Source organism: Morone saxatilis, unplaced genomic scaffold (assembly GCF_004916995.1).
Source record: "Morone saxatilis isolate NCDOM2014 unplaced genomic scaffold, NCSU_SB_2.0 Contig21, whole genome shotgun sequence".
Lineage (NCBI taxonomy): Eukaryota > Metazoa > Chordata > Actinopteri > Moronidae > Morone > Morone saxatilis.
This window is the reverse complement of record NW_023339774.1, coordinates 6688920-6703870: the sequence shown is the minus strand read 5'-3', so window position 1 is coordinate 6703870 and position 14951 is coordinate 6688920. Positions and strand designations below refer to the sequence as shown.

At 40.3% G+C, this 14951-nt stretch overlaps 1 protein-coding gene across 1 annotated transcript in view; it reads right to left on the bottom strand.

Moving 5' to 3' along the window:
* The window catches only part of LOC118332971 (protein unc-13 homolog B-like), a gene marked incomplete in the record, with an annotated part of 56808 nt that overhangs the window by 15050 nt on the left and 26807 nt on the right, over nucleotides 1–14951 (bottom strand). The window contains 12 exon segments of the mRNA XM_035668433.1: nucleotides 34–184; nucleotides 666–829; nucleotides 977–1092; nucleotides 2978–3147; nucleotides 3387–3528; nucleotides 3627–3854; nucleotides 4048–4267; nucleotides 4486–4560; nucleotides 5509–5587; nucleotides 5746–5792; nucleotides 13676–13766; nucleotides 13878–14171. Of these exon segments, the coding sequence (XP_035524326.1) occupies nucleotides 34–184; nucleotides 666–829; nucleotides 977–1092; nucleotides 2978–3147; nucleotides 3387–3528; nucleotides 3627–3854; nucleotides 4048–4267; nucleotides 4486–4560; nucleotides 5509–5587; nucleotides 5746–5792; nucleotides 13676–13766; nucleotides 13878–14171 (1777 nt within the window).

Genomic DNA, 14951 nt, shown 5'->3' with positions numbered 1-14951 from the left:
GTGTGTGTGTGTGTGTGCTACAGTAATACAAACCCCAAAATTGGAGGCAGCAAAGCGGTCGGAGGCGGACACATTGGTGGAGGCGGTTGTGTGAGCGTAGAAGGCATTGATATTGGCCAGCAGGGTGCTCATCACTGCAGGAACCCCGGGACACATGTACTTAGACGATAGACAGGCAAAGTGCCTGGAAAGAGAAGCATAAGCAAAGCTTGATAAAGACCTGAGCAGCAAGCCTCCTCTTCCTCCCATTTACAAAGACACGTCATAGCTGTGCCTTTATTTGGTCAGCCTGTGTCCTCTCGGGGATCTTGTTTTCACTAAATGATCCCTATTACGAACAGTCATTTCATCTGGCCATCAGCTAGCTGGCACATTTAGGCTGAAGGATGGCCAATTGGAGTGTGCTCTCTGTGAATGATGGGCCCTAACAGGCATCTGTATGGAGCATGACATTTCAAAGAGACAAATCCATCCTCATCCCATTTATAATGGATTTTCTTTCATTTGGAGGCAAACAGGCAATGAGAGAGATTTTGATATGTCCGCAAAAGGCATAAAGGGAGGGCCACTAACAAGGGGGGTAAGGAGGTGACAAACACATGGACGGGTAGAAAGAGAGAGCTAGTGAGTGTGTTCTTCTGTCCATTGTGATATGTCAGACTCACGTCATGGCCTGGTAAATTGACTCAATCCCATAGCGCATTGCAAACTCGTCCACTATTTCTTGCCCCACATCGTCAAAGTAGACTTTCCACGCATCGTCTCCACGAGCCTCTGGGATTTTCACCACACCTTGGCCCAGCACATCAGTGGAGTGGTGGAACAGGTTCTGTAATGGACAGAAACATTGTGTTAATGTCATTTAAATGGCTTTTATAAATTCCTGTCGTAACTGTCACTGACGCACTCCTGAAAACTTGCGTACTTGCGTAAAGTGTACTAGCCTGTGTATTTAGGTTATTGTAGAATCAAATACCTCATGCAAACAGGTGTACTGCACGTGATATGGAGCCACTTTCTCCTCTCCTTTGATCTCCACATTGATTTGGAGGCGAATGGCACCTGACACAGCTGACTTATCTGTCCTCTTCTCTGTAATTAAACACAAATACACACATTCTTGATTCATAACTCCAATCCAAATCTGTGACATGGACGCACATGAAACCAGGTCTGTTAACACAACAGTAATTACTGACTATTAACATGGCAGTTCTATTGTAGGGGGTTCTGTTTCTACAGTTTGATGGCAGTGCAGAGCCGGCACGGCTAATAGAAGTCCTCCAGCTGATAGTGAGGGAGACAATGGCAGTGGGCTGTATGGGTCTGTGCCTGATCACTGAAGACACTTGAGCCGGAGCTTCTCTGGAGGTGGAGTGCTTGGCGGCTCACCCCTGCTATTTGCCCTGACAGGCACATCATTAGGGGTAATTTGTACATGTCGGCGGAGCGGTCGATTTCCGACTGGAGTGCTGCTACTTGATAATCATACTTTAGGAGGAGAAAGGGGGAGACTAAGGAAGAGAGGGGAGGGGCGCTTTGGAGCACAAGAAGATAAAGATGAAGAAGGGAAAGTTTAAATGGATTGGGCACATAACATGATTGATCATTAATTTTGCTTCAAATTCTAATTCCTAATGATTCTGAAAGGGGGTATTTTGTTCATGTAATTATCAGATGGATATTAAATCGTGCATTCATGTCGCAAGAGTTTAAAAGAAACAACAGCAGATTTATAGGCACATTCATATTCAGTGCCATGCTGTTACAGTGGCAGATTTATTGTTGCCACAGTGTCAATTTTAGCACTTTAATCAAGTAGAAACAAGAGATGTTTTAGACAGACATCAAAACAGTATGGCATAATGCTATGACATGCTATGTAAGGGTGGGTGAGTTAATCTATCAATTTAGAAGTGTTTATAGACCAACAGTGAGTTGATGTCTGGATAAAAGCTGTCTACTGACAACACCAAACAACACAGGAGGCAGATCTTAAAAAGGAAGCAGACAGGTACAGAGATAATTCAGAAATATAATTCCAAAGACAATGCAGTTTGTCTGCATGATCAAACTGACACAATCAGGAAGAGATATTATCCTGAGATGTATCCACTGCTACCTTCATTTGTGCTGTACAACCAGTGCTCATACAAAATAGCAAAAGGGACTGATAAATCAGCTCCTGTGTACTTGTAAGACAGATTTCAGGCCTAGTCCTAATGAAAATATCTTCACACCCTGTGGAATAGTACTTGGGATTATAATGAAACAAGTTATTTATCGCAAAATGAGCAAGTGCAAAGGGACATCATAGAATAAGCTTGCCAGGAAAAGCCACTATTTTCACGCAGGCCAATATGCGCCTTGGGGCCACTCATTGGCGCTGTAAAAAAAAAAGGAAAAAAACTGCTGCAGGCAAAGGAGACGTGGGTAATGAGCTTCGGACTGGACTTACTGAAAATGGAACTCTTGGCACCAAACACAAACACACAAATGTGGTAAGACTGTACGCTTCATCAGAGGCATCAATCCTTCATTAAGAGAAAGTCACGTACAATAAAATCTAGCTTGTTGTAGATGATTTCCTTGCATGCCAGGGAGAAAACGCCTGAGGTGGTATTAAGCAAAAAAGATATGGTACATGAGGAACAACATGATGTATGTCATGATCTAAGGGCCCCGGGACAAAATATCTTTATACTGTAATATTTTAGGATCCAAGAGGTTGTGTTTCTCACTATTACACTACCAAGAGAAACAACATGTATTTGTTACTCTTGATACCTGCAAGAGTTAAAGTTGTAGCAGTTATTATTTACTTGTATTATTATATACTTTGTTTGTCTATGCTAATCTGGTTCCATTAAGTCTTTCACATCTACACACCAATAAAACAGACCATGTTTCATTCCACTCCTGGTATACAAACAGTATACTTTTTACTGTATGTCCATAAAGAACACAGCATACTGACCCAGGTTGTACCAGACATCCATTTCTCCGCTCAGTGTTCGAACTTCAATTATGCTCTGGCCCAGGAAATCATCAGATTCCCTCTTCAGACGCTGCTTCACCCTTGACTTGATGTCATCATCCTCGTCCCACACACGTACTTTAATTCGGTCTGAGGAATTGTGGCACTCACTAGCGCAAAACAGAAAATAAAGACAAACATCAACTAAAGAATAATATTTTAGAGGATACAATTCCTTGGTAGTGTTTATAAAGAACAAGCATGAAGGCAATATGTGGTCTTTGACTCCAGGCTAGTGTATGCCCTGCTATTATACATACACACTAAGTCTATTAGGAAGACCCTTGTGCAAGAATAAAGTTTTACAATTATGCACACATTTGATAACAAAGACATTTTGATGACTTACAAGTGGAACTTCTCCTCCCAGACAGGGTTGAGGTTGCCATAAATGGTCTTGGTTCTCTTCTTGGTCTTGCCCACCTGAACAGTGACATATGGATCACTGGATCCTGTCTTGTCCTTTGCCTGAAGTCCTTGAGCACAAACGACTATTGCGCCAAAGACAAAAGGAACAAAATTAGCATTACCAAGAATCACATGTGGTACTGCTGAGATCGATGCTGAGGAGTAAACTTTAAGTTTATACCTGTGATGGTGATCTTGGCTGACCACTTTGAGGTGCCGTCCAGTACGCTCTGCTTGATAGTCTTCATCTGCTGCGCATGGATGGCTTTGCTGATGACATATACTTCCCTGATAAGCTCGAAGATTTCTGGTTTGTTCCTTTCCCTGATCTTCATCCTGTCCTTCATGGCCATGATAATATTCTGAGTCCGGTCTTCAGCTCCATGCTTAGAGCTCTTCTCAGCAGCACCTAAACATTTAACAAAAATGTTAAATACTGTCTCACTGGTAGCAGTGCATGTGAAGAGATACCTAAGCTATTAACATTTTCTTAAGGAAATGAAAGCTTGTCAATGTGAGGAAATATGTTAAACTGGTCAACTGGACAATGATTTGGTGAAACTGCTCAGAATCCTTTATATTCAACAACATTCAGTACTCACGCTGTAGACAGTCAGCATTTAGCAGCTCCTGACACTTCTCATGACACTTGACCCCACACTCGGAGCAACGCATGCCTTGGCGGGCTATTCCCCACAGCAGCCCCTCACACTCATAGCAGTATGTGGGTGTAGTGGCAGTCCACACCTCAAAGTTATGTGGTGTAGTGCAGGATATGGGATAGATGAGAGCCTGAAGGGTCTTCTTGTACACATGGTTTTTCTACAGAGGGGAGACATTTTTTAAATGCATGGATTTCCTGTTTCATTTATAAGGAGAGAAATGGCAGATAAGAGAGAAGGCACACAACACCTATAGCACTACAAGCATGTGAAATGTCCACTGGTTTATTAAATCACCATAAAAAATAAAATCTTTTTTTGGGGAACTAATGATATCATTCAATTATGAAGGCAGAGAAAGTACAGTGTTGTACTCACCAGTTCCTCATCCTTGATTGAGGACCGTGCAGCCATAGCAGAAGCGATCCCCGCCTTTCTGGCTTGGACAAGGGACTGAACAACAGGTGACAAAGGACATTTTGGCTAAGTTAGCATTTATTAAAAGCACATACAACAACTTAGCGTCTATTAAAAGCACACACAACCCACGACCCAAGCACCTTACTAGAACAATGAAGGTCAGTATGGTTAAAAAGGTGGCTGGGGTGGTTGTAAGGGTGGTGAGTAGGGTTAATAAAGTATTTTTTCCCACTGATGAATTCTCAACCGATGAGCGTAAACCCCAGCTTATGAGCTTTAAGCAACTAGTGAAGAAGAAATGACTAAAAAGGATAAAGGTATAGCAGTATCAACACTGTAAAATAATAACAGAACCATCAGCCAAACATTTTTGTGAGAGTGTTAGTAGCATATTCTACCCCTGTGCCTTTATTGTTTGCCTCTACATGGCTAAGGTGAAGGAAAATACAAACCAAAAAGTGGGGGAATGATTTGTTGATTATATATCATAATGATAATATCAAGTAGGAAGAAAAGCTACCCATGACCAAGAGAATGCATGCAAATGCTTTTTTTTGTATAAAACAAGAGGTTTGCCATCAGAGAGATCAACATGCTATAGGCATAAATGTTTGAGGCAACTGCTGTTTTATTTGTCCTACTTGATATTTTGCAAAAGGGAGTGGCAACTGGGTTCTATTAACTTACCATAGCCTGACCAAGGAGTGTATGCATTCAAGAGAGTTGTGGGGAATAGTTTCGGGTTTAAGAGAGGAGGGAGAGAGAAATTAGCAGTCTGATTTCATATTTGTCTCCATCTGTTGATAACAATCTCATCCCAAATTCAGCTCAAAGGTAAAAGAATAACTGTGACTTCAGTGGTGGTCTCATACACAGAAAGAGATGCATTCATTCACAAAGAAAGAACAAAACAAACAGGATGACATATGACATACAGTATATATAGTGAAGGAGTGACATTAGTTATAGGTTAGTACTGACCACATCGCTGACCAAGGGGATAGGCTTCTTTTTACGCAGGTCTGGCATGCTGTCAATTCCATACAGACCAGATCCACCACTATGTACCATCAAAAAGAGTATAAAAGTGAATAAAAAGTCCTCACATACAAAAAACACAACAGGGCATTTTCACAGTAATCACAACAGGGTCACAATACTATAGCCACACATTATTTTCAAAATTGTGTTAAGCAAACTGATCAAACAATTACTTACCCTGGTTTGACCCAGGCCTGTCTAGCATTGGGTTCTTCATCTCGAACCTACAAGATTTCATATATGAGAATTTAGGCTGTTTAGTTAAACCAAGGCTGATACACAGCAATATATATCATAAGAAGAGGGAAGTAATGGAAAGTTGTATTTAGTTGAGTTTCACCTCTCTGATGTTACAGAACATGCAAAGTCAAATAAAAAAATAGTGATAATGCCTTTAAAACACAGGTTCAAATACAACTGACTCTTTAATTGTAAAAGATGNNNNAGATGCAATTGTTGATTGTTAAAATAACTTTTCTTGCCACAAACTCTTTTAAGAGACACTACATAACTTTACAAGGACTTCACAAAACCATCAAAACTGTAAATGAAGAACTACACATGTAGTTCCTTTACTTTTAATCAAAGGTAAACTTTTCATCAGCATCTACATATCTGTCTCTCAGAAGACAGATGTTGAAAGTGGAGATCCTTCTGGGGTTCACTCTTACAGTACGAATTTCTGATGGCATTTGAAAAACTTCTGGGGAAAACATAAATCAGCTGCTGTAACACTAGCACTAGAAACAGAAGTGGGGAATGGTACTCTAAAGATACAACATGAATTAAACCAATAATAAACTCTTTATTATGCAGAATAACTGAAGTGATGGAGCCAATTGCAGAATTGCAAGATGAAGTTTTCAATAAAACCCTGCATGCTTTGGAGGGTACACAAGCATTCCCTTTGACAAAGACAAGTAATGGAGAAAAATCCCACAACATTGAAATCAACAGAAAAAAATAACTATAGCTTAAATGTGGAGCTAATGTTATATGAGTAACCTGATTATCTTCTTTGCCACACTCTGCAAAGAGAAAAAATTAAAGAATTAGAAATTGTGGAGAATACTATGGAAGAGCAAACTACTTTGACCATATGTTCATGGTAGTGATTTAAAGAGACAATGGATCAACTAACAATTCTCTAATCAACAAATGTTTATAAATGATACCCGTACAAGGCTAAATATATATTAATCTCAATGCAATAGATGTACATTTAATTATATAATTTCATGCTTTAAGGTGTATTTTTTTGCAGCTATGACTGGGCTTGCCAGTGATTATAGTCAAAGAAAAGATTATACCTGGGATAAATTCGTCTTGAGATTGGGATCCCTGAGACCCTTGAGAGCCGTAAGACCCCTGTGACCCCTGTGACCCCTGAGCCGATTTGGACAGTCTATGACGGGTTTGCCTCTTTTCCTTCAGAATGCGCTTGAAATTAGCTATACGCTCTTTGTGGCTGGCATCAGTAGACTTTCCTTGATTAACCTCATCAAGAATGTGGTTTTCCCTAATTGGACTTAACTGCACCTCATCTGTACTGAGCACTGGAACCAGTGGACTCTCCCCCTGCCTTGCTGGACAGTGGTCTGGTGTTAAATCAAGGTTGGACAGTTCCCCATCTGTTGGACATTCTCCTTTGCCCTGTGAAATCTCAACAGAGTGATACTCAGTTGGGGTGCAGGGAGAGTGGCTTGCTTCACGGGGAGATGCTTGAAGAGAGCATTGCAAGTTATCATGTGTCTCGCTACAATCCACATAGACCGAAGACTCACTGCCCTCCTTTGGAGAGTCAAATTGAGTGTGGTTTTCTGTCAGACTAACCTCTCCCTCTGTATACTCTGTACTGCTCTGCTCGTGTACACTGGCCTGTCTGAGAGGGGGTGGAGATGCCTCAGACTCACTATCATCTTTTACCCCTTCAGGGTTGGGTCCTTCCAACTTTTTCAAAGCCCCTTTCAAAGCTGACCTGAAAGTGAGTACAGCCTTGCTAAACGTTGTTACATCAAAGCCTACATTGGGGGTCTTGGCACTATCAGGATCTATTTCAGAAGATTCCTGTGACAATGATTCTCCTGCTTCATCCCTGGAGATGCTGTGATCTGTCCACTCCCTGTCCAAACTGTCTGCGGACCCCAGATCAAGAGTGTCAAGAGACGATGGACAGTCATTGCACGGTGAATGTGGCTCCAGGTAACCATCATCACAGTCTGTCAGAAGCACTGTGGAGCAACTCAGACTCCTGGAGGGCCCACTACCAAGGTCATTTGGACAAGCATCCATGGTGTGGTAACCAGAGCTGCGTGAGTATGGGCAGTTTGCAGAACAGTCACACTCCAAGTTTTCTTCCTCAGTTTGCAGTCTAGGGGGCCTCCAGTCCACCATACTGGAAGAACTCGAAGGAGAGTTGTAAGGGTGTCCAAACAACAATGAGAGATGCTCAGAGCTGTTTTGTGAAGAATGACCTGGTGTGCTACTTTGTGTCTCCTCTGTGGCACACCTGTCCCAAACACGTAGACAGTTGTCTAGTTCTTCTGCACTGTTTGCACAAGAGCAGATGTCCTCTTCACTCCAACCTCCTTCTCCACTTACACTGTGCTGCATATCAACAGAAGTCCACCTGCTATATTCTGTGTCACCAGAAAGAAAGCTTGCTTCTGGACAGTTGGAACTGTGACACGATGACAAAGAGCTGGTGCTGTGGTAGCCATAACCACGATGAAGCTCTTGGTAGCAGGGGTCTGGTTTTGTAGGGCCTAGCATATTCATGTTTGAACTTTGCTCCGAGTTCTCTTGGTCTGTTTGCTGGTCTGTTTGCTGGTCTGACTGGAGAGTGACTCTATCGACATGCCATTGTTTGGGTGATCTGTGCGAAGGTATATAGCCTGAATCTTTTCCACAATCTTTGCGATCCAACAGTGAAGTGGCGTCTTTCTCTTTAAGAGATGTTACGGCATTCTGCCTACCCAAGCTTCCTCGTCTGATGCGAGGTGTTTGAGAAACAGGACTAGGATGAGGTGCAGCTGAAGCCCCAGAGTACAGCTCACCTATTTCACTGAGCACTGCATCAACACAACAAGATACTTCATCCACAGAGCCTCGCACAGATGTTAGATACTGCCTCAGGTCAGATATTTCCTCCTGGATCTTGTTGATACCTTTCAGCTCTTTTAGAATATGTTCCACTATGTTACTAGAGCCTTGTTCTGCCTCCTTATCCTCCATCTCTTCTTTCTCTTCTTCATTTCTGATCTTTTCAATGAGCCTGGGAACAGAATCCTTCACAACCCCAATGCCATCCTGGCAATCAGAACTGCTGTTTTCCTCAGACGGGGTAAGTTCAGCTTTGGTATCCACTGACGGCAGGTCATGAAGGGAGTTATCCTCTGGCCCCTGCAGAGACTCCTGCAGCTTTCTGCACAATCTCTTCTTCTGCAGGTCTCCCCTCGTGGGCGAGAGTGGAAGTAGCTCTGATTTGTAGGGTTCATCCTGTTCACTGAGGCATCCTCTGGGGAACATCCCTGAGAAGTGGCACTCTTGATCAGCTGTTTCCACACATGGACAAACCACTGTCTCAGTGACTCCTCCTTAGGATGGTGTAAGCATAAGCCAACATTTTAAACTTCAAATGAGTACCTGCACCATGACTGACAGGATCAAGTAAGTTATTTTGTTGACAAAGCAGTGAAAACTCCAAGCACTAATCTGCATTTGTTACATGTAAATTAAATTTACTGAAGAATCTAGCTCTGCTATCTGTGCCATAAAATAGGAAGATTTTTTTCAGCAGCATTTCGGCATTTTTCAGTTATCATATTCATATTTGACTACTTTAACTCATAGTGGAATGAAAAGGCAAAGGATCAAATAAATAGCTTTATCATTAATATTAATTCTTTTGAATTTACTGGAATAAATTTTCTATGACCAACAGACCAGACAGTTAAGAGAGAGAAAAAAAGAAGTAACTCTGACACATTATTAAACATTGATTACAAGATAGTTATGTTTCAAAAGTCAACAAATTATGGCAATGTACTACACGCATTTTCTTTTTTAAAAATAGGGCAGAATGTTGCTTTACTTGCAGATGAAAAAGTTTAAAACATTAAGAACATATGAGATCTTAAACTAATATATAGCGTCACTGTGACAGACTACACCACTAAGTACAGTATGGAAATAGTATAGACGGTGTTGCTTTAACTGACCTCCTCTCAGTTAGAGTAGCAACTTGCAGAATGAACACCATGCAGCTGCTTAGATCTCTGTAATTAGGATGCTTTGGAAAGGCAGCTCGGTAATTAGATGACAGGTCAATTCTCTTGTCTAAGGCCATGTCATTCTTTCACACCCATACCAGCTGCATGGCTTGATAGCTATGACCCATTGCCTACAGTGTACACACTAAAGGCATCATTGAACACCTCATAAATGACAAACATAAATCTATCTGATGGCATTACATACTCAAGGAAAGTATGTAGTCAAAATTCATTTCTGCATGTGAACCAACTGGTAAAATTGATAAACATGGTCTTGTTTACAATACTGAAAGGGCACATGAGAGCCTCACTATATAGACAATCAGACAACAATCAGTTCAGAAAATCCTGTAATTGTCATGGTCCTGCTGACTGCCCTTAAACTAGACATAGTAGGATTTGTTAGAACTAGAGAATATGAAGTTCTTATTGGATTTTTTTATCCTTAAGCTGAGTTGACCGTTTAATGCCACATTTTAAGAACATTAAATATATAAAGTGAACTGTTAATCTTCCTTTGTTTTTTTATTGCTTTATCTTTGTAACTGAAAATGGGGCAACATCCATGGTTTTCTAACTTGTTTAAAACAATTTCTTAATTACAGCCTTAAACAAAACACAATTATTTTATTCTTATTAAGAAGGATGCATGCTGATTTTATGTTTCATGCAACTTCCTGACTTCACCCTCCCATTCCAAGCCCAAAGGGGAAACTACAGTGTCTGGAAATTGCCTGAAAATATGAATGGCCCTATCTAGAGCCAGTATTTGGTTTCGCCATTCTGGCCTGCTGTAGAAACATGGCAGTTCAACATGGCAACCGCCATGGAAAGCAACCAACGGTGTCTGTAGATAAAAAATGTCTCACTCTAAGGGCAATTAAAACATGATGTGATGATACACTAATGAAGACATACCTCTAAATATTATATACCATTTCTTTTTAGCAATGTCCCTAAATGTTACACCTTGATGTGTATTTTCTATTCTATTAGAGTTTTTTGTTTCTAACTACATTAACATACCCTTGCACTGGAGGTCTTCAATGAGCACTTGAGCACAGAAGTTATGCATTAGCCTGATAGTGGTTTAGTAGGCAGAGAAATATAATCAAGCCTATCAAAATTAAATGTTTCCTATCACTACTAAATTTTAAATTAAGTTGATGAGCATATCAGCTAAATGGAATCTGGCTATCCAAAATGAACTATGAGCATTATGCTTTGCATTAAAATATCATGTGTAAATGTTCCGTCATTACTGATGAGTCAATTAAATAACCTAAAAATAAATATAAACTGGAACATTTGGCTTAATTACATCTGTTGTATAACTAGTTTCACAGAGCCACGATACACTGTGTGCACTACAATAGTCATTGTTTTATTAGTTAACTGTCCAGGATAAAGAAAAGTTGATGGGCTGGTTGGGGTCAGACCCATTTTCCAGGCCAGTCATAGTAATAGCCTGCAGCAATCTCTTTTCTCTCCTTAATAAATGGTCTGTGGCCTGGATAAAAAAAGATGTCTTGCTTTTCAAGTTTTTAAGTGGACTTCTTCTCAAGGAATTTTCTATGAAAATGTAGATTACCTGAGTACTGAAACAGGCTAAAATTCAGTCCTTTCTGTAGAAGTACTAAGACACATAAGACCTTTCCTATGTACATTAACCAAACATTAGTTGTGTATAACATGGAATACCATATTATTGAATCTAAGTCTACATAAACTTAACTCTAAGTGCATAAAAGGACAGAAATATATATTGAAATGTAAGCCTTACCTTATAAGAAAAAAATATAATCAAGAACAACCTGTAGATAATGTCTTCTAAGATCCGTTAAATCCGTGTGGCTCGGCCGATAAATAATAGTAATGTAATTTCCTGTCCTTCAAAATGTATCCCCAGGTGTATTATTGAATGTCTTGCTCTGCCTCAATTAAACCAGCAGATCTTCTTTAACTGACAGAGAGGCAGAAGTGCTGAATCCCTCATTTCTACCACTGGAATGGCAAGCACGACAGTGGTAGACTACGATCACACAGCAGTTCACCCTCAGTTAAGTAGCCATCCCTACTTCCCTCCCACCCTCTTGCATGCTTTCTCTGCTCTCTCTCCCCTCTGTCCTCTGGCAATGTATTCCAAGCACAAAGCTAATCTGAGGCTGTGAGACTGCCAGCTCTCAGTCTCATTCACTCTCTCTCTCTGTGTTTCCACATCTGCCAGTTGCTGATATTTGTGATTTTTCTATTTCTACTTATAAAAAGTGAAAACAGTCCTTATAAACATATCAGTAACACTGGTTTCCCTGCACTCAGTGATAGCCTTTCCTTGTAAACGTAAAATTGTAAAGACAAAGTCAATTCTACTCAAAGATTGCAGCTCAGTCATATCAAATGCTGAAAAGCTAGTTCCACTTCCTGATCTAGATTTTCCCATATGCCGAGGAAACTGTAAACAAGCTACAAATCTCATCTCATTTCATTCTTTGAATGTAAGCGAGCATGTGAGGATGTTTTATCATGTCAAGCCTAGCGTTCTGGCCACTGTTGCACTGCTAGACAGATTAACAAACAATTCAAATTCTTTACTGTCTTTTCAGCCTTTAGACTTGTGTCCACAGTGTTTCCCTCCATCCTGTAATAAATAGCACCTACAGTAGACAGCTTTCACCTTGCTTTCCATTTATATTCATGTCTTCAATCAGCCATCATTTACAGTACATGTTCGTCTCAACCAGCCCATGCAAACCAATCATTATAATGGAGCCAAGCAAGGTTCTATATGAGCCACACCTTTACTGCTGTGCCATAAAAAGCTTAATCAAGGGGATGAACTCCAGTTAGGGCTGAGAGATTGTGATGTTTTTATTAGGACCACCCTCAAGATTTCTGATCTAAGATTCCGGATTAGAGTCAACAACGTTTGACATGCAGTGGATACAAATTCTCTATAATTGGTATTGGAGATTGGTTCAATATGAGGTTATATTGCAACAGCCAAACATGCTATGATAAAGATCAAAACAATGTCATGTGATTTGATGATGATGAAGAGATAAACAGCTCCGCTGATGCAATTGCCACGCCTTCTCATCTCTTAAATCCTTCCCTCTGATTCGATTGTCCAAATGATGGCACAAGTAAACCACATTATTTTTGTCATAGTAGAACATCTGAATCAGGTACCTGAAGTAATGGTTCATGTAAAAAATGAAGTGATGGACAGTCAACAGTATACTTGATCCTCCCAATCACAGTGCCATGAACAGAGATACAATTAACCAATCTAAAATTAATTACAAATGCTATGTTTCTTAAAAACTAGGCAGGACCATCTTACCTCTCTATTCAAGCAGCATATGTTTGCTGGACAGCTGTAGCATAGAGAAGCAAGCTTATGACAAGTTGGCTGCAGGCACAGGTGGGTTAAACTAAATCAAATAAAGTCAACCTTTACTTGAAAATGAAATCCCGGGGGCCTTTGATGATGAACTAAATCCCTAGTAGAGGCTATCAACAATCTGTCTGTGTACCCCACTGTTCCCAATAATGAATGTGTGTCACCACAAGGGCACAGAGGAGCAAATGGGATTTGTTGCAAAAAATTAAAAAAAAAACAATTGCAGTTATAATATTATTCTTATACATTTTAGTGCATTATCTTAAACAATCAAAGAGGTTAAACTCAACCACTTTCAAAAAATTGCAATTGGTTGTATATGTCTGTGTATGCATATGTTTATTTATATATGTGTAGTAGAGTGTGAAAGAAGAGGGTAAGGAAGTCAGACTTCAGAGGTGATCAGAGATCAGGTATTGGTGGTGCCTACCTCCCGGAGCTGAACCCTGACTTTATTGATGGCCTTCAACCAACGAACTCTGGATGGGGAAAAGGGTAATGGTGGCCCATCATCGTGGAACCTGGGTTACATGGATTTAAGAGTAGAGCAACAGAGAGATTATCTCTCAGTTTCCATGCATGTTCATTATAGCACATGCAAAACTGAGTTGAATTCTGAGCAGAAACCATACCTTTGGAGTTTAGAGGACCCTCTCTCCACTGGAGTTTCATTTTTCAGGCCCTGTCCTACTTCAGGGGACAGCCTATGTATCTCCTGCTCACCGACAGAAGAGTGTCCATTGGTGGAAAGATGTCCATTGGTGCGTGTCTTCCCATTGGCAGAGGGGTGAAAGCCAGTACTGTGGTAGGAGTGGAAGGACTCCTCTAGTTCTGACCCGCCAGTGCTCTCCTGGCCAGTCTCACTAAGCTGGGAGCTCGTCTGGCTCAGGTTTCCTGATGACCCAAAGCGACTACTTTCCACTGGACTACAATGGTAAGAGAAGAGTGAGGAAAATATTCAATGTCAGAATACTTTTTCTGAGATCAGAACTGGGTAAAACACTATTTCTAAATATTTTTGTGTTTAATATTTCGGGCTAGATAAGTGGGGATTGTTACATATAACAAATTTTAAGTACTAATCACAGTTTTTGGCTTGTAATAAACCCCACTCATCTACTAACAATTGTGTCTAAACAGGACTTAACTATCTAGCAAAGGTCTACTTTAATTAATAACGTCTCTGAATTATCAATTGGTATATAGTAGCTACACACACCACATCATGCCCTAAAAATACCCAACCTTGCACTGAGGCTGTTGCATGTTAGAAAATAATGAAAATGTGAAAATTGTATTAATGTGTTAGCTTGCATATTATACACTGCATATGCTTATATTGGACTTGCTTTTTCAAACCAAAACGGCACACATAAGAGTATGCCCTATTTTGTGGTGCAAAGTATAAAATCCACTGTAACTGCCTGTCCTTACGAAAAACGGTATATTTATGTCCATTTGCATATTTTATTCTCAATGTTTTCTTTCACCTGTCCACGAGACAGAATACATACTGTTTATATGCTGTACTATGGTTAGTAAGATTACAGAGAGGCAGGATTATAGTACAGATGGGCAATAATAAAATATGCGTTGAGTTGATCTGTGAATTTGAAATTGTACCTTTTATAAAGTCGGACCTTATAACCAGTTTTATTTTAAGGGGCAGAATGCATACTGGCTACATTTATAATGTTTTAATTTCT